This window comes from Peromyscus leucopus, chromosome 14 (assembly GCF_004664715.2).
Source record: "Peromyscus leucopus breed LL Stock chromosome 14, UCI_PerLeu_2.1, whole genome shotgun sequence".
Classification (NCBI taxonomy): Eukaryota; Metazoa; Chordata; class Mammalia; order Rodentia; family Cricetidae; genus Peromyscus; species Peromyscus leucopus.
Window position 1 is genome coordinate 27,051,611 of NC_051075.1, and position 22,292 is coordinate 27,073,902.

The 22,292-nt window shown below is 40.5% G+C and overlaps 1 protein-coding gene across 1 annotated transcript in view; it reads right to left on the reverse strand.

Moving 5' to 3' along the window:
- LOC114704050 (protein transport protein Sec23A) overlaps positions 1 to 22,292 on the reverse strand; it is a 58,276-nt gene that overhangs the window by 22,742 nt on the left and 13,242 nt on the right. The window contains exons 7-13 of the mRNA XM_028885109.2: positions 21,144 to 21,288; positions 15,886 to 16,044; positions 14,891 to 15,006; positions 12,650 to 12,773; positions 9,925 to 10,005; positions 8,978 to 9,067; positions 5,166 to 5,272 (exon numbers count right to left, since the gene is read on the reverse strand). Of these exons, the coding sequence (XP_028740942.1) occupies positions 5,166 to 5,272; positions 8,978 to 9,067; positions 9,925 to 10,005; positions 12,650 to 12,773; positions 14,891 to 15,006; positions 15,886 to 16,044; positions 21,144 to 21,288 (822 nt within the window). The remainder of the gene's footprint in view (positions 1 to 5,165; positions 5,273 to 8,977; positions 9,068 to 9,924; positions 10,006 to 12,649; positions 12,774 to 14,890; positions 15,007 to 15,885; positions 16,045 to 21,143; positions 21,289 to 22,292) is intronic.

The window sequence follows — 22,292 nt, forward strand, 5'->3', positions numbered from 1 at the left end:
AAACAAAACATCAGAATTTTATTCTCATTAGCCTTTAGTTCTAGCATCAGTGATAAAAATCCCATATCTAAAACTGCTTTGTACTCTTCTCTTTCCCTGTTAATACACTGACCAAGACAGATCAAAAGTTAAGTGAGGGAGTTCAACCTGACAGTACAAGCCTATAATCCCAATACCTGGGAGTTAGAGACAGAAAGATCAGGAATTCAAAGCCAGACACAGCTGTACAGAAAATATGAGGCCATCCTGAGATACATGAGACCCTGTCTTTAAGAAACAAAAGAGGTTAAGAAAAATCTTGAAAAGCAGTAGTAAGTCTCCTCAAAAGATGAAAACTACCACACCTGGGGCTGGAGAGACTGTTCAGCAGTTTAGAGTGCCTGCTTCCCTGCCAGAGAACTTGAGCTCAGTTCCCAGTACCCATATCTAGGGACTCATATTTGCCTGTAATTCCAGCTCCACTGTGATGCCCTCTTCTTACCTCCACAGATACCTACACTCACATGCACACACCCCCACAGACACACAAGCACACACATAATTCAAAAATGAAAATATTTTTTAAAAAAAACTTCCATATGATCCAGCTAAACCACTCTCAAAGAATCAGTCAGCCCTTACAGGAGACACCTACACATCTGTGTCTACTCTGTATTCTCATCACATTACATTACCTAACCAAATTAGGCACCCATTAATGAGTGGATGGACAAAGAAAACAGCACACTGAGCACAGTGGTGAAGGCCTATGACCCTAGGACATAAGAAGCTGAGACAGGCTGGGCTTAGTGGTTGCATGCCTCTAACCCCAGCCTGATCTACATAGTGAATTCCAGGACAGTCAGAGCTACATGGAGGTGGGGGAGGGGACTGACAAGGGAGATCACTGCAAACTTCAGACCAGCCTGAGCTACAGAGGGAAAAGAAAAAAGAAGGAAGGGGTAGAAAATGTGGCCTTAGATATACTACAGAGATTTATTCCACTGTAAAGGAGAATGAAAATACACCAGGAAAATAGATAACTAGAGAGCCATCGTGTTAATCAAGTAAGTCAATCTCATAAAGACAAGTATTGCATTTCCTTCCATACATGGAATTAGAGGGGTCAGTAACAGGACACAGTAAAAGCAGGGCTATCACAGATGAGGAAGGGATTGGGAAAAGGGAGAGTAAGAAAGGAAAACAAGAAGGACATGACCAAAGTGCATAAGGTCATAAGGAAACCCAGCACTCTGTACAAATGACATACGCTAATGAAGTGATTGGCTGGGCCAGGAAATGGCTCAGTGGATAAAGTGCTGGCTATGTAATCATAAGGACCTGAGTTCCAATCCCCAGCACCCCTGTAAAAAGCTTGATGCCGAGGCAGGCCTGTAACCTATTACTAGGAAAGCACAGACACGCAGATCCCAGGGGTTTGCTGGCCACCAGTCTAGAGCAAACAGCAGGGTGCAGGAAGAGACATTTTGTATTGAGCACTAACTAAAATGAAAAGTGATAGAAAATGATACTTTATGTTGACCTCTGGCTTCCACAAGAGCATACACGCATGAGCGCGCGCGCGCGCGCGCGCGCGCACACACACACACACACACCCCTATACATACAAGGAAAAGAGATTTGAAAAAAATTAGAGAATCTCAGTCTGAGTGGCTGATATTATAAATAATGTATTACTGTGTAGGCCCTGCTGGCCTGGAGCTCACTATGTAGCCTATCTTAGTTAAGGTTTTCATTGCTGTGAAAAGACACCATGACCACGGCAACTCTTAGAAAGAAAACATTTAATTGAGGGTGCTCGCTTATAGTTTTATGTATATTTGTGGTATGTTGGATAATTTTATGCCTGACAAACCAAGTAATAAAAAATAAGAACATGTGTTTTCAGTGGGTGAAAGCCAAAAGATCAGAGATGCAGAGCAGCAGCTACTAGAAACTTACTTCTACAAATCCTCAGAAAGAATGGGGGAGGGGGGGGGGGCGAGATCCTGTCTCCACCCACCTCATATTCCTGTCTCTACCTTCCTAGTAGAGATCAAAGGCTTGAGTCTCCCATGTGCTGGGATCAAAGGCATGATCCTCCAAGATCTGGGATTAAAGGTGTGTGCTGCCACTGCATGGATTCTATGGTTAACTAGTGGCTAGCTCCACCCTCTGATCTCCAGACAAGCTTTATTTGCCAGAACACAAACAAAATATCACACAACAATATGTATGAGTGTGTATCTACATGTATGTATGTACACATGAATACATGAGTGCAGATGTCTACAGTGGTCAGAATGGGGTGTCAGGTCCCTTGGAGCAGGAGTTGTAAGTGGCTGTGAACTGTCCAGCCTGGTTACTGGGAACCAAACAATAGTCCTCTACAAGAGCAGCAAGCACTCTTAAATACTGAGTCATGACTCCAGCCTGGTGATTTGAGTAAGTATGGCCCCCATAGGTTCATAGATTTGAAAGCTTGGTCATCAGGGAGTGGCACTACTTAGAGGGAGTAGGAAATGTGGCCTTGTTGGAGTAGGTGTGACTTTATTGGAGGATGAGTCACTGGGAGTAGTAAGAGAGACCAGCTCCCTCTTATTCCCCCAGGGTCCTCCTGAGCAGGGAGAAATGAGGAATATGTAGATAGAAATATAGAGGAGAGAGACAGTTAAAAACACAGGAAAGCCTCGGGAGGGCCTGGGTCCAACCCACCAGATCCTTCTGTCTCTACTAAAGGGCTTTTTAAAGGAATGCCAAGGGGTGGAGCAAAAGACCTCCCCGCCACACACAAGAACAGCCAAGTGCAGACCCTTCCAGATACCTGGTGACTATGCACCTGGTCCAGCCATCCCCTAGTACAGCCCTGCTGTGTAAAGCAAGCTCAGATCTCACTAGGAAACCTTTGTGGGCTCCCACAGGGTGGGCTTTGAAATTCCAAAGACAGTCCCAGAGGCTTTCCTTCATATAGCCTGTTGATCTGGATGTAGAACTCTTGGCTACTTTTCCAGCACCATGTGTGCCTGTGTGTTGCCGTGTTCCCTGCCACGCTGACAATGGACCACACCTCTGAAATGTAAGCCAGCCCCAGGGAAATGTGTTCCATTACAAGAATTGCATGCTCATGTTATCTCATCACAGCAATAGAACACTGACTAAGGTAAGTCCTTCCTCTATTTTTAATTTTCTTTCATTCAGCAATTTTAAAATTTTCCAGATAATAAATAAAAAAAATTATCTCAGTCTACTGAAATTATTAATAAGAAACAAAAAAAAAAGAGGGCAAATGAGGGTATGAACTATACAAGTTATTTTAATTTAATTGTAATATTTAGTGTTCATAGCTTAATATCTAAACTTTAATTTATACAATAAACTCCAGGACAGGAGAGATGGCTCAGCCATTAAAGGCTGGGCTCACTACCAAAATAAACTCCAAGAATAATAAAGCTGTTTAAATTAGCACTTTTCCATCTTAGTGAACCATGAGATTTAGCTGCTTTAAACTGAATTACAAAGGAAACATTTCTCCTGAAAATAAAATAGTTCAATAATGGAATGAGGTTAGCAAGTAACCATGTGTATTTGTGTGTATGGTGGATAATTTTATGCCTGACAAACAAAGTAATAAAAAATAAGAACATGTGTTTTCAGTGGCCTTAAATAGTTTTGTTTTCATACTAACTCACTTTCATTGTACTTAGTAAAAGCATTCATTCCAAAGGATGGGAAGAAAAACCACAACTAACCCTTCAACACAGAAAGTTTGAAGAGTAGTCTACACCACACCATCATAGTGGATCAAGCCCCTAATAGCACCTAATCCACAAAGCAGGAGCTCCATCATGGTATGATAAAAGAATTAGAGCATTAATAACACATGGGAAATTATAGTTATAGACTAACCATCAGCTGAAATGAAATGTCATTAATCATAGTGCTATATTATTATTTATAATATACTTCACATATATGTATGCATGTATAAAAGTGTATGTGTACATATATAAAGATTATATTAGTGACTATATATATTATAATATATGTATTAGTGACTACTAAATACAATGTTTGATTCTCCCCATGGGGATAAGGTAAATAAAATTTGTTCACTTTTTTTACTGTTGTTTTTAATTTTGATTTAGGAGTGTGCATATGTAAACCTGTCTGTGTATGTGTGGGTGGGTGCCTGCAGAGGTCTTAAGAGGGCATTAGATCCCCTGAAACCAGAGTTATAGGCAGTTGTTAGCTTCCCAACACAGATGCTGGAAACTGAATTTGGACTTTTCCAACAGCAGCAAGTGCTCTAATCTACTGAGCCATTCCTCCAGCCTGGTGTGTGTGTGTGTGTGTGTGTGTGTGTGTGTGTTTGAGGCAGTTTCATGTTTGCCTGGTGTGTGTGTGTGTGTGTGTGTGTGTGTGTGTGTGTGTGTGTGTGTGTGTTTGAGGCAGTTTCATGTTTGCCAGGCTGGTCTCAAGCTTACTGAGAATGACCTATATCTCCTGATCCTCCTGCCTCTACCTTCCAAGTGCTGGGATTACAAGTGTGTGCCACCACACCTGGTCATAATAAACACGCTTTAAGTGTGTGACTCAGGAGCACTCGTGTGCATGTGTGGTTGCACATTTGTGCACATGGATATGGAAGGCAGGGAAGAATCCCAGGTGGCATCCTCAGAAGCCAGGCACCTTGTTCTTTGAGACAAGATTTCTCACTGGCCTGGAGGTCACCAAATTGGCTAGGCTAGCAGGCGAGGGAGTCCCAGCAATTCACCTGTCTCCATCTCCCAGAGCGGGGATTACACGTGGGTTCTACCACATACAGCTTTTTTCCCATGGGTTCTGGGGATCAATCTCAGGTCCATATGCTTGCAAGGAAAGCATTTTACCAACTGGGCTACCTTCCCAACCCTGAGGAGTACTTTTTGTTTTGTTATGTTTTCAAGACAGAGTTTCTCTATGCAGCCCTGGCTGTTCTAGAAATACTTTTTAAAAAACTACTATTAAACTTATAACTATTCTATAAAATAAGCTAGGTTTGAAACAAATAAATCACAAACTCTGAATCATACATGTTTATTTTCTAGTGATAAATGTTACCCAAATAAGATACCCAGATTGAGAGTATGAGCTACAATACTTTCAATACATAATTAAACCTCTAATAAAATAAAATAAAAACTTACTTCCTAGCAATTGTGGTCACTCGGATACGTCTCTGCCCACTTGAGTGCTGATACTGGGTGACAAACTGGACTGCACCTCGTCCTCCTTGAGGAATTGGAGCATTGTGCTGTATAAAAATAAAGAAGTCAGAACAAAATCTAAAATCTACTAACAACAAAAAGCAGAATCTACTATGGCCATGTCACTGTATCAAAGACTACATATTTTCTAGCACTAAAAAAATCATTCTAGGGCAAGGGTAAGCCCAGGAGCTAAAGAGCTGGCTCAGCAGTTAAGAGCACTGGCTGTTCTTCCAGAGCACCAGGTTCAGCTTCCAGAATCCACATGGCAGCTCATAACCATCCATTACTCCAACTCCAGCCATCTAATGCTCTCTTCCGGACTCTCAGGCACCAGGCACACATGTGGTGCTCATGCATACATTCAAGCAAAACATTCACACACATAAAATAAATATAAAATAAAGCCCACTGTCAGATGCTGTGGTGGTTTGAGTGAAGATGGTCCCCACAGGCTCATGGGATGTGGCACTGTTGGGAGATGTGGCCTTGTTGGAGGAAGTATGTCACTGGAGATGGGCTTTGAGATTTCTGGTGCTCAAGCTAGGCCCAGTGTCACTCTCTCCTCCTGCTATCTGCCAGTCCAGATGTAGAACTCTCAGCTACCTCTCCAGGACCATGTCTGCCTGCGTGCCACCATGACAATAATGAACTAACCCTCTGAACTGTAAGCCACCCACAATTAAATGTTTTCCTTTATAAGAGTTGCTGTAGTCATGGTGTCTAACTAAGACAGAAGTCTTCACTACAGAGCCCAATAAATATTTAAAGAACTGTCAGAACACAGTCCATGAGACTTCTGAGACCTTGTGAGAAAACAAGACAGAAGTCTTGTAATCTCTGCTCCTCCATAACTTGGGTTGTTCCTGGAATGTGCTTTGACCCCTCCCCCATGTGTAGGGGATAGAAGTGAATTCATTTAGATTATTCATTACAGCTGGCTATTATCTGTTTATATGCCTCTATGGAAAAACATGATTTTGTCACATGCAGCCTGTCCTTGTCATTGTACACTTTACTCAGGTGAATCTTCTTAACCCTCTGAGTATAAACTGTCTGATGCTTTGAATAAAGTTGGCTACTGTATGAGACTTTAGTCTGCCTCATTTTTAGGCCCCCACTCTCCCTGGTTCACACTGCTAACTACAGCAGCAACAAAGAACTAATACTAATCTTCTCAGAGTGGGATTCTTCCTATGGAGTGGTTCAACATATGCAAAGGAATAAATGATATGATAGTACCATAGCAATAAAGTGTAAAACAAAAGGCATATGATGTCACCTCAATAGATGCAGAAAAGGCATTTGGTAAAATTCAGCACTCATTAATAAGAATGCTAAACCCATTATGTATAGAAGAATTCTACTTCAACATAACAAAAAGCCATGCATTAAAAAAGGCCACAAATGAGATCCCACCTTAGTGGGAGAAAATGAGCTTCTCTCTAATGTCTAGAACAAAATAAGGATTCCTATTTTCACCAGTCACTAAACATTGTACTACAAAAAGTCCTTCCACAAAATCAGGCAAGAGGAAGAAAACAGAGCATCAAAATTGGAACAGGAAGTCAAACTGTCACTAAAATAACACAACCTGTCTCTCACGTAGAGATCTCTACACATTCAACTACAAATATTAAAAATCATGAAAAAAATAACCTCTTTTTATTGTTGGGAGAGGGAGGAGCTGGAGATAAGACAGCAATTAAGAGTAAACACTGTGGGTTTTCCTGCGATGTCCCTGACCCCCCTGGCTCCTAAAATCCCTCCTCCCTCTCCTCAGCAGGACTCCCAAACATGGGCCAAAAGACCCAATGTTTGGCCATGGATTTCTGAATCTTCCTCCATCAGTCACTGGATGAAGGCTCTCCGATGACAACAGGGATTGTCACCAATCCAGTCACAGGGGATGGCCAGTTCAGGCTATGCATCTACTGCTCTCAGGAGTCTTAGCTGGAGCCATCCTTGTAGCTCTGAGTTTTCCTTGCCCCCCTTTCCCATCATGTCTGTCAGCACTCTTCCCTCTGTCCACCCCACAACCCAACCCCTCAAGTTCCCATGCCCCCCCTGTCCCAGTCTCCCCTGGAGATCTCCTCTGTTTCCACTTCCCAGGGAAATCCATATGCCCCCCACTCAGGCCCTCCTTGTTACCCAGCCTGTCTGGAAACCGCTAGCCTGGCTCATGGGAACTCACAGAGTCTCAAACAACAACCAGGGAGCTTTCATGGGACTGACCTAGGCCTTCTGCATATATGTAACAGTTGAGTAGCTTTGTCTACTTGTGGGACTCCTGGCAATGGAGGCAGGGGCTGTCCCTGGTGCTTTGTCTGCCTCTTGGGAACCTGCTTCTCATGCTGGATTGCCTTGCCCAGCCTGAATACAGGGGGAGGTGCTTGGTCTTAAGGCAGCTTGATATGCCATGCTTTGCTGATGCCCATAGGAGGCCTGGCCCTTTCTCAGCAAATATGGAAGAGGGGTGGATGAAGGGAGAGAGAGGGGAGAGAGGAGGAAGTGGAAAGAGAAGAGGGAGGAGAGGCTGTGGTAGGGATGTAAAATAATTTAAAAAAAAAAAAAAAAAAAAAAAAAGATCACCTTGTTACAGTAAGCTGGCACAGGAGGCAATCAAATTGATTGGGGGAAAAAAGAGTGAATACTGGCTGGGAAGTGGTGGTGCACGCCTTTAGTTCCTGCACTCAGGAGGCAGAGGCAGGCTGATCTCTGAGAGTTCGAGGCCAGACTGGTAAACAAAGAGAGTTCCAGAACAGCCTGGGCTGTTACACAGAGAAACCTTGTCTCAAAAACCAAACAAAACAAAAACAATCAAAAAAGTGAATACTACTCTTGCAGAGGACTCAAGTTTCATTTCAGAACACACACTAGATGACTTACAACCACCTGTAAATATCACAGCAGGGAATCTGATGTCTCTGGCTTCTGTGGGCTCTTGTACACATAGGCACAAAACCCCACACGTACACATAATTTTAAAATAATTTAAACAAAAAAATCAGGCAAGTTATGACATGCCTATAGAAAGGAGGAGAATCAGAAGTTCAGATTTCTGGGCCATCATCACCTACACAGGAAATTCAAGGCAGCCTCACTACATAAGACTCTATCTAAAAAAAATCCACAACACTGTCATACACCTATACCAAACTCTCTGAAATGGAAATCAAGGGCCAGGCATAGAGAGCTCAATGGTGGAACATCTACCTAGCCAGAGTAAAGACCTGGTTCAATCCCTAGCACTGCTGAGGGAAGGAGGGAGGGGGGAGGGAGAGAGATGGGGAGAGGACAAGGAAATAATCCCATTTACAACAGTGAAAAAAATACCTATTTTAAATCCAAACAAAGATGAAATAAATTAAATAAATGGAAAGATATCTTTGTTCATTGAAAGGAAAATCAGTATTGTTAAAATGTCCACACTACCCAATTCAATCTACAGATTTATTGCCAATCTATCAAACTACCTATGAGACACTTCACAGAACTAGAAAATAAATCCTCCAATTCATATGAAAGATTCAGTTCTAAGTTTAGTGTTTGTTTACCTTTCAGTATTTAAAGCAGTCAGTCAGCCAGACAGGGTGGAACATGCTCTTAAACCCAGCACTTGGGAGGCAGAGAAAAGCAGAGCACTAAGAATTTGAGGCCGGTCTGGTCTCCATAGTGAGTTCTAAAGAGCCAGAGCTACATACTGTCTCAAAATACCAAAAACATGTTTTTTTAAATGTAAGCAGTCATACCTGATTAACAACTTCAAAATACATGGCTAAGGTTGTAGTGGGACTGAGTCCACATATCTTCCATTGACAAGTGCCACCTGTTCCAATCTCCTATAAAAAAAAGAAGACAGGGTGAAAGCTAAAGAATATTATTTATTAATTTATAGGAAGAAGAAAAGCAGGGATAAGCCTCCGGTAAGATAAAACACACAGCTTTCAGATTTATTCAATAAATCTTAAGAGCTTAAAATTTTTAACACCATATCACAAACACATAATTAAATACAATTAAGCATTTTACATGACAAAAACATTAAGATTATTAAATGGTTTGCTAAGGAAATTAAAAGAATATAAGGTTTTTTGAAGCATGCACTATTTAACAAGTGACTAACCAGTAACATTACCTTTCCACCCAACTTTCCTATCTGTGTCAAGGGATCTGATATATATGCATATATGACTAGGTCCTCTAAATGCCAAAAAAATTCAGACACAAATCTTTACTACACAAACTGCATATAAGCTGATTTTTTGCTTTGTCATTTTTGAAAGCTGATTGTCTACTTTGTGCTGTCTTATCATCCTATCTACAACTACATGACTGTAGTTTTGGAATGCATTACAGGCAGAGAAAAAGAAGAGATTGAAACCTCAATCTCTCTGATTTGGCTGTTCTGTTGTTAATTATGGTGACAAATGCCACCTGGAATTAATTTTGGCTTTCAGAAACCTAAAAATGTCCAAGTCATGAGAATTTATTTAAGAGAACACTAGGACAAGGAATAGCTTAGCCATATAAAACAGAGCACTGGTGGCAGTGTATGGGAAAGAACAACCACACATGGAAGTGTATGACAGAAGCTCAATCACATACAACAGTTGAAAAGGAAAATCACAGGCTTCCATGACGGGCCTTTGTGCTAGCCTAGAAATTAACTGTGGTTTTTAGAACAAACATTACTTACATTTTCAGACACGCAGGGTCCTTTAGAGTTAAGAGACACACAGGGTCCAATAGCTCCTGAAATCTTTATTTCCCTTGAGGTCTGTAAATAAGAACAGGGTACATTTGGTTCCCTCAAAGATAAAGTCAGGGCTTGAAAGATGGCTGAGTGGATAAAGATACTTGCCACCAACCCTGACCACCTGAGTTTAAATCCCAGGAACCACAAGGTAGGCAGAAAGAACCAACTCCTCTAAGTTGCCCTCCAGACAAGCATCATAGCATGTGCATGTGCTCGCACGCGCGCGCACACACACACACACACACACACACATTAATAAATATAATAAAAATCTTAATAAGTTCAGGTGTTTAAGAATATAAGACATCCTTCCATATTTAAAACTCGAAAGTCAGTGAAGACCCAGGTATGGTGGATCTTTAATTTCAGTACCTGGAGGGAAAGACAGGTGGATCTATGTGAGGCTGAGGCTAGCCTGGTGTTTGTAAGAAGTTCTAAGACAGCAAGGGCTACACAGAAAAATCCTGCCTCAAAATCAAGGCAATGAAAATATGCTAAAATTAAAAATATTTAACCATTAGGCTCTAATTTAATTCCAGTCTTCTATTTTCACCAGCCATAGGAGGACTCCATGTGGGAATCCAACCATGATTTCAAAGTCATACCATGCCCTAAATTCAAACTGCATACATCAAAATCCTGGGCTTCATCTATTGCTTCTCCACAGAAAATTCTGTCTGTAAGATTGATCTCTTTTTTAATTATGTTATGTGCAGGAATGTTTTGCCTGTATGTATGTCTATACATCATGTACATGTCTAATCCCCACAGAGACAAGAAAGCATTGGATGGCTGGAAACTAGAGTTACAGGCAGTTATGAGCTGATGCTGGAAATCAAATTTGAGTCCTCTGGAAGAACAGCCAGTGCTCTTAACCACTGAGTCTTCTCTCTAGCCCCAAGAATGGTCTCTTTCCAGTTTCTCCTGCTATTAAATGTAAGCTATTACATTGTCTTGTAACTAAAAATTAGAAAACGCTGGGACTGTAGCTCAGTGACAGACCACTGGCTTAGCACTGGAAAGGCCCTTAGGTTTAATTCCCAAGACTGGAGAAAAAAAAATCTACTTTGCTGGGCATGGTGGCATAGGCCATGAATTCTAACACTGGGATACAGTCAGGTGGAACTCTATGAATTTGAGACCAAGCTGGCATACATAGTGAGTTCCAGGCCAGCCAGGCTATACAGTGAAATGTGGTTCTTCATTAACCCTCAAATGACAGATACATGTATCTCCAATCTACAAGCAGCTCACATAATTAATACTATGGTTCTAATATTTCAACACAAACTGTCCACTCTCACCAGGCATTCTTCCCAAACATCTCATGTTGATGCTCGCCTCCATGATTCTCCTCAATTTGGGCTACTGAATAACATTCATTTTCCTCTCATCTTTCAGAAAATAATATAAGCCACACTCCCCTGGTGTTTTGTGTTTTGAGACACAGAGTTTCTCTGTGTAGCCCTGGCAGTCCTTTATAAACCAGATAGGCCTCAAACTCAGAGATCCCCCTGCCTCTGCCTCCCGAGGGCTGGAATTAAAGGCGTGAGCCACTATGCCCAGCTCTCACTTCTCTTAAACTTCTACACCACTTTGTTTTCTACTGTTACTCCATCTCATCATATACATCAGCTTAGTCTCTCTCTCAAGACAAAGTTTCCCTAATTACAAAACCTCTACCTTACAGATCCAATCACATCTCCACAATTTCCTACCATCATGATTACATGTAAAAAATATTTAATGAAAATTCAAAACCAGAGTTTTTGCAATATACATGTAATTAACACAAAGCCTTATGAGTGTTTTAAGTCAATATTTGAAATTCATGATGGAATTTTACATACAACCAACACTAGTCACAAAACTAAAGAATAATTTCCTCTCAAGTTAGTTCATTTCTGCCATTATAAAAACTAACATATAGCCGGACAGTAGTGGTGCACGCCTTTAATCCCAGCAATGGGGAGACAGAGGCAGGTGGATTTCTGTGAGTTCAAGGTCAGCCTGGTCTATAGAGCAAGTTCCAGGACAGCTAGAACAACACAGAGAATCTTGGTTTCAAAAAACAAGACAAACAAATAAACAAACAAAAAAACTAACATATAAATTTAGTATAAAAAAGATATATAATATGTAGTGCCAGGCAGAGTAGAACACACGTGCATCACAGCACCTGGAAAGCTGACGCAGACGGGTCAGGAGTTAGAAGACAAACTGATAAGACCTATTCTCTAAAAAATGAAAATATATATCCAATATAAGTAACTTTACTAGCTGGGCGGTGGTGGCACACGCCTTTAATCCCAGCACTGGGGAGGCAGAGCCAGGCGGATCTCTGTGAGTTCTAGGCCAGCCTGGTCTACAGAGTGAGTTCCAGGAAAGGTGCAAAACTACAGAGAAACACTGTCTCGAAAAAACAAAAAAAAAAAGTAACTTTACTTACATGACTCAACTTTTCTAACCATTATTCAGAAAGATCCCAGTCTCATGGGCTTTAATGACAGCACCTTTTTCTGGGAAACAAAATCTCTAATCCAAGGTCAAAAGTAACCATTATTTTTAAAGTACTTCTGAATTTGACTAATGTTTTAAAGTTATCATTAAGTCTACCATGTTCTCACTTGATAACATATCACACATGTCAAGTTTGGATTCTTACCTTTATTTCTAATGTGCCACCAAAGCCCATTTTAAACTGTCCATGTATATCTTTGGTGAATACTCTTTGAAAAGTTTGCTTGAATAAGGAAGTGTTGAAAGAGTCACCCATTACCATGTATCCTCTGCACAGGAAAAAGGCAAACACAACACACATAACACAATTAAATGACCTGAAAAAAATAATTAGACTACGAACAAATAGTAAAAACATTCCCCCAAAACAATGTAATTAACTCAATTTCTATTAATAATTCATTTAAAATATAATTACACTTATTTATGTTATATATATGGGTATGCACACAACATAGTGTGTGTGTGTGAAGGTCTGAGAACAACTTCCAGGTACCAGTTCTCTCCTTCCACCATGTGGGTCCCAAGTATCCACCTCAGGGCCTCAGGCTTGCCATCAGGGCTTTCACCCACTGAGCCATTAACTGGTCCAGATTTTCTCCTTTCACACGCATCATCTAAGATTATCCGTGTTGTATAATACTTGATAATGCATCGTGCATTAATGACTGCTCCTTTTCTTAGTAACTATCCACAAAAGTTGTCTATACTTCTACTTCTCAAAGTGTGGTCCTTGGTCCAGCAACATTAACACCAACAACAACCCCATCTCAAACATACTAAAGAGCACTGGTTTTTTCACAAGAAACCCTAGTTTTTGTACAAGTTAATACGTGAGAAGCTCTTGTCCCTATCAGCTTCTTCCGACTCTCTCCTCCTGTTGTCTTTCTAATTCACTCTAGGTCAGCTGTTTTTAGTAAGATTCTCAATGACCTTTACAATGCTGAATTACTTACTCTGCACCCTGTATTATTTTGTATCTGTAATGGGTATCACAGATGACCATGGCCTTTACCTTCTAGTGTTTTCCCCACTGAGCCCCTAGTTGTTTGCATTTCCCTAGGTATATGTCTCAGAGAACACTGAATGAAGCTGAACCCCTACTTCACTTTTTCAGCAATAAAAAGAAATACTGGCACATCGTAAATGTGCATAAACTTAAAATGCACGCTGAATAAAAGAAGCCCGTGGTGGACTGGAGAGATGGTTGAGTGGTCAAGAGCACTGGTTTCTCTTGCAGAAGATCCCAGTTCAGTTCCCAGCACCTACAAGGTGACTCATAACCTCTGTAACTGCAATTCCAGGGGATCCAACTCTCTGTTCTAAGCTCCTTGGGCACCAGGCATACACACAGCACACATACATACATAGGCAAGACATTCATAAACATATTTTTTTTAAAGAAGACAATGGCAAACACCACTTATTACTCCACTTACATGAAACATCCAGAGGAGGCGAGTAGTATCGCCTAGGGCAAGAGGATGGGGTGAGAAAAGAGAGAGGAATGGAAAGTAACAGGTAACAGGCAGAGTCTCTCCAGAATCAGACAAATGTTCTAAATTCAATCACAGTAATGGTCATATAACTTGTGAACATACTAAAACCTCATCGAACATTTTAAGTGGATACAGTTCATGATGTGCTATTGTGAAATATTATTTTAACTAGGCAAAGATGTGTTATATTTGTTTATGCTGCATTTGTTTAATTGTGAAAAGATGTATTGCTAGTACCTTGCCTGCCTAAGACACCTGATAAAGAACTGAATAGCCAATAGCTAGGCATATAAAGAACAGGCAGGGCTGGTGGGAGAGAGAATAAATAGGAGGAGAAATCTAGGCTCAGGAGAAGAGAGAAGAAGGAGAGAACAAGGGGGAAAAGTGGCACATGGCCGGGGCCAGCCAGGCAGGCAGCTGCCAGACAGACAGACACAGAAGAAGCAGGAAAAGTAGGACATACAGAAAGAAAAGGAAAAAGCCCTGAGACAAAAAGTAGATAAAGAGAGACAGCTTAATTTAAATTAAAAGAGCTAAGCTGAAATGAGCCTAAGCTAGGCCAACCATTCATAATAAATCAGAAGTCTCCGGGTCATGGTCTGGGAGTCTCCACCATGGTTGGTAGACCAAAAGAAAGCCTGCTACAGTGTGCTATCTCAAAAACATTACTAAAACAACTAAGAAACTTTAGAATAAACTTTTTCCAAAGAACTTTATAAGCCTGTCTTTTCAGAAAAAAAAGTGTAACGTGAGCTCCAAAGAAGACACAGCAGAGCTGTCAGCAATGTTGCCACAAAGCAGAAGACCATGAGGGAGTGTGTCCTCTCCTAAGCCGTTAGTGTTGGTTCACACTCTAAGCAGTTGTTATTAGATGTGCACATACATACCCAGTAAGGTTAGGGCAGCACTTCATCTCCAGGAGACCTGTCTGATCTAATGCACATGCGTAGATATCAATAACATGCCCAGTCGTAGCAGCTCGATTGGCCAGTGCTTCAAAGTGCTACAAAAGATTTTAATAAAATCAAATATATAACCTAACTGTCCTAGAAATCTTTTTCCTATTAACAGATCAAATAATTTAAGAGTAAAAGAACAACTCATAATTTACATATCATCTTGTCTCATTTAATTTCCTATAGTTTCATACAAATGATAAAATGACTTCTGAAACTTTCATTTCCAGCTAGACATGTGGTAGATATCAGAAATTCCTCTGGGGAGGAATCACTGGGGAGGTTCCAATAGGAGCATCATGGATTGTACTATATAGAAAGATTCTGTCTCAAATAAATAAATAAGTAAGCAAAGTCTGATATTTTAACTTTCTTTGACTTAAAAGCCATTATTTTTAGATATGTCCCTAAGTGAAACAAAACTAAAGAGAGGTATATATTCTCTTCTTCAACAGAATCACACACAAAAAAAATCCCAAGAGAACAACACAAAACTCTTTTTCCTAGCTAAATCCATAGGCAAGTAACAAATATATCTTAAAAGAGAAAAAAATAGGAGATAAGCCAATGTAAAGCATCTTTTTGAAGATTTAACAAAAAAATAAAATTTCTGAGCTCAAATGAGAAACTCATTAGCAGACAAAAGCACTCTGTCAAAAAAATATGACATCAATTATTGTTAAAAAAAAAAAAAAAACAATGACTACCAAAAACTATCAAACAGTACAGCGAAATTAAACTAAAAGTCTGAACTAAAAATAGCAACAATAACAATAATAATAATAAAAAGGGCATCAACAAGCAGAAACAATACAAAGATTCAAGAATCACCATTAGTGAAATATACCTTTGTAAACCACCCCTAAAAATGTGAAGTTACAAAAATAGAAAACAATTCACAAGAAAACAACTGAATAAAAAATTACCTTAGTTCCCTTTTTAACATATTTGGCATTATCCTTTTCAATGTCATGCCAGGATCTTATTGGAGTCTTTAATTCATCTCCAACCACCATTCCAGGCCCCTGGGTAGCAGGACCACCAATGAACATCATGATCCGAGCACCAGTGTTGGGGAAAGTACACTATTGGAGGAAAGGAACTCATTCAAAAAATGCAAAGGATAACAAAAAGCAGGTATATACACTCCTGTCTCAAATAAATAAATTTCCAGCACCACATGGCAGCTCACAACTCCCTGCGACCATAGTTCCAGAGAATATGACACCCTCTTCTGTCTTCCATGGGCTCCTGCATACACAAGGTACATATGAACTCTCTCACTCTTTCTCTCCCTCCCTCCCAACCCCCTTTACACACACACACACACACACACACACACACACACACACACACACACACACACACACGCGCGCGCGCGCGCGCGCGCTCGTAATCACACACACTACTAATTAAAAAGAAATTCTTCTCCAAGTTCTAACCAGGGAAGTATAGTCCTCACTCCCCCATCAAGGAAACTCCTCTTGCAGTAGAGACCATTACAGAAAACCACAAAGGATCAAAATGCAGAGTGGTAGAGTCAGTCCCAACTGACACATCTACACCACACCTCCTGCACCTGAGGCTCAGGGATCATAGTGGAGGAGGAAGAAGAAAGATTTAATGAGCCAGAGAAACAGGAAGTTTGCTGTAAGATTGTGTCTCCTGTTGTATAGCTTGGTCTGTTTGAGGCGTCCCTGGCAGTGGGACCAGATCCATCCCTGGTACATGAGCTGGCTTTTTGGATCCCATTACCTATGATGGGACACCTTGCTCAGTCTTGATGCAGGACTTGGACCTGCCTCAACTGAATGTACTATGCTTTGCTGACTTTCCATGGGAGGCCTTACCCTTTTGGAGGAGGGGATTGGGGTGTGAGTCGAGGCGGAGGAGTTTGAGGAGGGATGACAGGGAAGAACATACCAATTCCTTATCCAATAACCAATGGTCAGCTCGGAAAACATACATAACAAGGAAAAAACAGGCTTGAATTTGGAAGAAACTAGGGGGCACATTGGAGGGTTTGAAAAGAGGAGAGGGAGAAAAGGGAAATGACGTAATTATACTATAATTTTTAAAAAAAATTAAAAAATTGGGGCTGGAGATATGGCTCAGTGGTTAAGAGCACTGACTGCACTTCCAGAGGACCTGGGTTCAATTCCCAGCACCCACATGGCAGCTCACAATTGTCTGTAACTCCAGAATCCACCACCCTCACACAGACATACTTACAAGCAAAAACACCAATAAAATTTTTTAAAAATTATTTCAAGCCAGGTGGTGGTGGCCCACGCCTTTAATTACAGCACTTGGGAAGCAGAGGCAGGTGGATCTCTGTGAGTTTTAGGTCAGCCTGGTCTATACAGTGAGTTCCAGGACAGCCAGGGCACAGAGAGAAACCCTGTATCAAAAACTGCCCACCGCCCACCCCCTCCACCAAAAAAAAAAAAAAAAAAAAAAAAAAACAAAACTTTTATTCTACAAAATTAGGAAATCGAAGAGAAATTGATGGATTTCTAGATGCATATAATGTACCTCAATTAAGTCAAGATGAAATATAGTAATCAGTTTGTGATGATTTCAATTAGAAATGACCCCACTGACTCAGGCATTTGAATACTTGCTCTGAAGCTGGTAGTGATGTTGGGAGAGGCTACATGGAGATGCAGTTGTTAAAGAAATATATCTTTAGAAGCTCAAAAACTAGTCCCAGCTGGGCGGTGGTGGCGCACGCCTTTAATCCCAGCACTCGGGAGGCAGAGCCAGGCGGATCTCTGTGAGTTCGAGGCCAGCCTGGACTACCAAGTGAGTTCCAGGAAAAGGCGCAAAGCTACACAGAGAAACCCTGTCTCGAAAAACCTAAAAACTAGCCCCATGGCCAGTTCATTCTCTCTGCTTGTGACTGAATATGTGATCTGTTTCCTGCTCTGGCTGCCTGCTGCCATTCCTCCCCAGGCATTATGGACTCTCTCTCTGGAATAATAAGATAAAATAAACTCTTCTGTTTAGAGAGAGAGAGAGAGAGAGAGAGAGAGAGAGAGAGAGAGAGAGAGAGAGAGAGAGAGAGAGAGATGGGAGCTGTGCTGGCTAGTGTTTATGTCAACTTGAAACAAGCTACTGATGACTCATTTGAGAATTGCCTCCAGAAGATCTGGCTGTAGGCAAGCCTGTAGAGAATTTTCTTAATTGACTGATGTGGAAGGGACCAGCCCACTGTAGGTCGGGACACCCCTGGGCTGGTGGTCCTGGGTTCTATAAGGAAGCAGGCTGACACAAAGATAATAATGCTCAATTATGTTCATAGCAGCATTATTGATAATAGCCAGAACCTGGAAACAACCTAGCAGGGAGGACCCTAGGATGCCTGTGATTTATAATAAGTTTTGGTTTTGCCAAATCACTGGGCAAGCTTTTGTGAAACATTTCACTATTAGGTTAAGAATTTATACCGTATCAAGCTGATGAAAGAATATACTGGCTGTACTTTCAGGAGGGGAGGCTAAAAACTTTGTAGATTATGGATTAGCCTATAGAAAAATGTCTGCCATAAATCAAACAGTGAAGGGGAAGATGAATAGGAATCTCACATACACAACTTAAGTAAAACATAGCTCTCTGAACAGATGAAGATAGGTTTCTTCTGTATCCGAGAATCAATATTTATATGTATAATTCAGCTATTATTTGGGTTAAAAAGGTTTATTGAGAAATGTTATCATTTTTACTATTTTCTAAAGAGAAAATATTTTCCAGTTTCAAATAACCCTGGACTTTTGAATTACAACCTGTTTTTATGTGCAAGCTATCTGTGTATTATTTCTCCTGCAGTTGTACATAAAGTGTTTTTACATTTTTTTTTTAAAAAAAAAGACAAATACTATAGAATTGTATTACACGAAATATATTGAATATACAAATTCATAGAGACAGAAAGATCAGACGTTATCTCCAGACAGAGAAGAAAGGAATATAGAGCAATGATTTCCTAAGTACAGAGTTTCTGTTTTGTGTGATGGAAAAGCCCCCAAAATGGACAGTAGTATCAGGACATAATATCATGAATGTAATAAATCAATACAATTAATGTAATTCATTAATATCATAAATATAGTTATTGAATGAATACTGTGAATGTAATCAATGAATACCACAAATGTAATTAATATCGTGAGTATAATTAATGAATATCATGAGTGCAATTAATATCTTCAATGTAATTCGTATCACTGAATTATGAACCTAAAATGGTTACAATTGCAAATATTATGTTCATTTAAAGAATAAGGTAGAATGTAATCACCATACATTATATGTGTGTATGAAATTGAGGACAGTGATGTTCTAAAATAGAAAGTGGTGATGGTGTCATGAGGATGCTGGACAAAAGTCTATCAAATTATGCAAACAGGCAAATTGTATACAATGTGAATTATCTGTCAATAAAGATTTTATAAAACGTTAAAAAAAAAAAAGTAAGCAGGCTAAGGAAGCCACGGGGAGCAAGCCAGTAAGCAGCACCCCTCCATGACCTCTGCATCAGCTCCCACCTCCAGGTTGCTGCCCGCTGCCCTGCTTGAGTTCCTGCCCTTACTGTTTTTGATAATAAACTGTTATATGGAACTGTGAGTGAAATAAACCCTTTCCTCCTCAAGTTGCTCTTGGTCATGGTGTTTCACTACAACAATAATAACCCTAACTAGGATAGTAGCGCACATCTTTAATACCAGAACTGAGGAGGCAGAGGCAGGCAGATCTCTATGACATACTTTTCCAGGCCAACCAGCACAACACAGTGAAACCTTGTCTCAAAAAAAAAAAAAAAAAAAAAAAAAAGGAAGGAAAACTAATAAATATAATCTAAGAAAGTGCTCTACAAGAATTAATCATATGGGACCAACAGGTATGAGAACAAATTAACTACAACAATCATCCTACTAATACATTTCAAGAATAAAGAAAGATTACAAGTTGAACACCACCAGCCAGCGATGCAGTCAATCTCCCCTCTTTAGTGAAGCTTCCACAACCAATCGTGGGGTGCGGGGGCCCGGGAGAGATGGCTCAGTGATAAAAGCACTTGCTGTCCTCGCAGAAGACCCAAGCTCGGTTCTCAGCACCCACCAGCAGTTCACAATCATCTGTAACTCCAGTTCCAGGGAACCAATGCCTTCTGACCTCCACGGGCAAACAGGCATGCACAGGGTGTACAGATACACATGCAGGCAAAACATTCATATACTAAATAAAAACAAATAAATCTTAAAAAAAAAAAAAATCAGGGTGGAGAGATGGCTTACCAGAAGAACCAAGTCTGATTCCCAGCATCTATGTCAGGTGGCTCACAAAGACCCATAACTCCAGCTCTGCCTCTGACCTCTGAGGGCACTTATACTCAGACACACACACACACATGCACACAACACACACACAGAATATAACATAATAAAAATAAATTCCTTTTTAAAATCATATGGACTGGATTTGGAGTTTCTCGATGGCTGAACTCATGCTGCTTTCTAGTGTGTGGTGTGCAGAGGGGACATGCCCTTTCATGTTGCAACTGTATGCATTTCTCCTATCAGGTTGTGTCTTTTGTAACACTCTACAAGTAAAGGGTTTCCCTAAGTTCTCTGAGCCAGCCACTATAGCAAATTAATCCAACCTAAAGATACCCAACATATAGACAGAAGTACAAGTAATAACCTACTACTTTAGCTGGAATTTGAAATGAACAGCCTGTTCATGGAAACGAGCCCTTAATCTGTGAGAACTAATGCTACTTCTAGTAAACAGTGTCAAAATCGAATTGATAGAACACACAGCTGTTTCTGCCACAGAAATTGTACACCAATTCCTGAATGAGAAGAGAAGAGCCACATATGGTGGTGCACAGCGATAGTCCTACATTCAGAGGTCTAAGGTCGGAGGGCTGCCATCAGTTCAGGTTCAGCACTAATTGTATTATATAGTGAAACAGAAGAAAAGGAGGAGAAAGATGAGAGTGGAGCAAGGAAGAAAAAGATAAAAAGAAATAAGAAAGGAGGAAAGAATAGACCCTTACACCAACCACCACCACAGTGTTTGGCTCAACATCTTTACTATTCCACATGTGCACACACACACTCATGTGCGCAACACACACAAGGACTCTTACATTTCAAAACCAAATTTTTATCATTCCTACCTCAAGTAGTCCTACAGCTATGGAAAGGGCCACTCCTGAGGAACGCAAAGGTCTCTTCCCTTGTGGCACAGGCCAAGGGTCTCGCTGAAGTTCTCCCAAAAGATCTGTGAGATTCATGTCTATTTTCTGTACTGGCTGTAAGAATCTGCAAAACAGGAATAAACCAAAAGCCATTTATAAAGATGATATTGCAATAACTTTTCTTAAAAACAGAAAAAACTATTTGATACACAGTAGACCAAGAGTTCACAATCTTCTGTGTGCAGCAGAACGCACTGGAGTGTTTCCTTGGAAGCAGCTTGCTATTGGAGATGTAGCTCAGTCAGTAGAGGACTTATCTAGCAGGTCTGAGAGCCTAGGCTGGATCCCCAGCAATACACACACACACACACACACACACACACACACACACACACACACACAAATACACACTCCAAGGGGTGGGGGAAAGAGCAGATAGGAAGAGAAGGAGGCAAGAGGAGAAGTGAGAAAGAAATGAGTCAGGCATGGTAGTACATGCCTGTAATCCCAGCACTAAGAAGGTGGAGGTGGGAGAATCAAGAGCTCAAGGTCACCAAACCAAGTCTAAGTCCAACCTGGCTATAGGAGACTGTCTCCCCAGAAAGAAAGGGAGATGGCTATTACTGGGCCCCATACTATAGTCTGTTTATCACTCCAGTCATAGTGCTGCTAAGAACCAAGGAATCAATACAATTATTACCAATTTCTTTTAATGTTTTAAGGTTATCAACATAGTTAAAAGATATATCAGGGCTGGAGAAATGGCTCAGGGGTTAAGAGCACTGGCTGTTCTTCCAGAGGACCTGGGTTCAATTCCCAGCACCCACATGGTAGCTCACAACTGTCTGTAACTCCAGTTCTAGGGTATCTGACACTCTCACACCAATGCACATAAAATTAAGTTAAATAAATTTTTTTAAAAAAGAAGATACAACAATATAACAATGAATTTTTGTAATAGCACCTCTCATCAGAAGGTTAAAGAAAAAGCTACCCATAAAGAGAAAATTAAAAGATTTTGTATAGCCACCCTCAAACCACATAAAGGCTTTTTTTTGTTTGTTTTGTTTTGTTTTTTGTTTTTTGTTTTTTGTTTTTTTGGTTTTTCGAGACAGGGTTTCTCTGTGT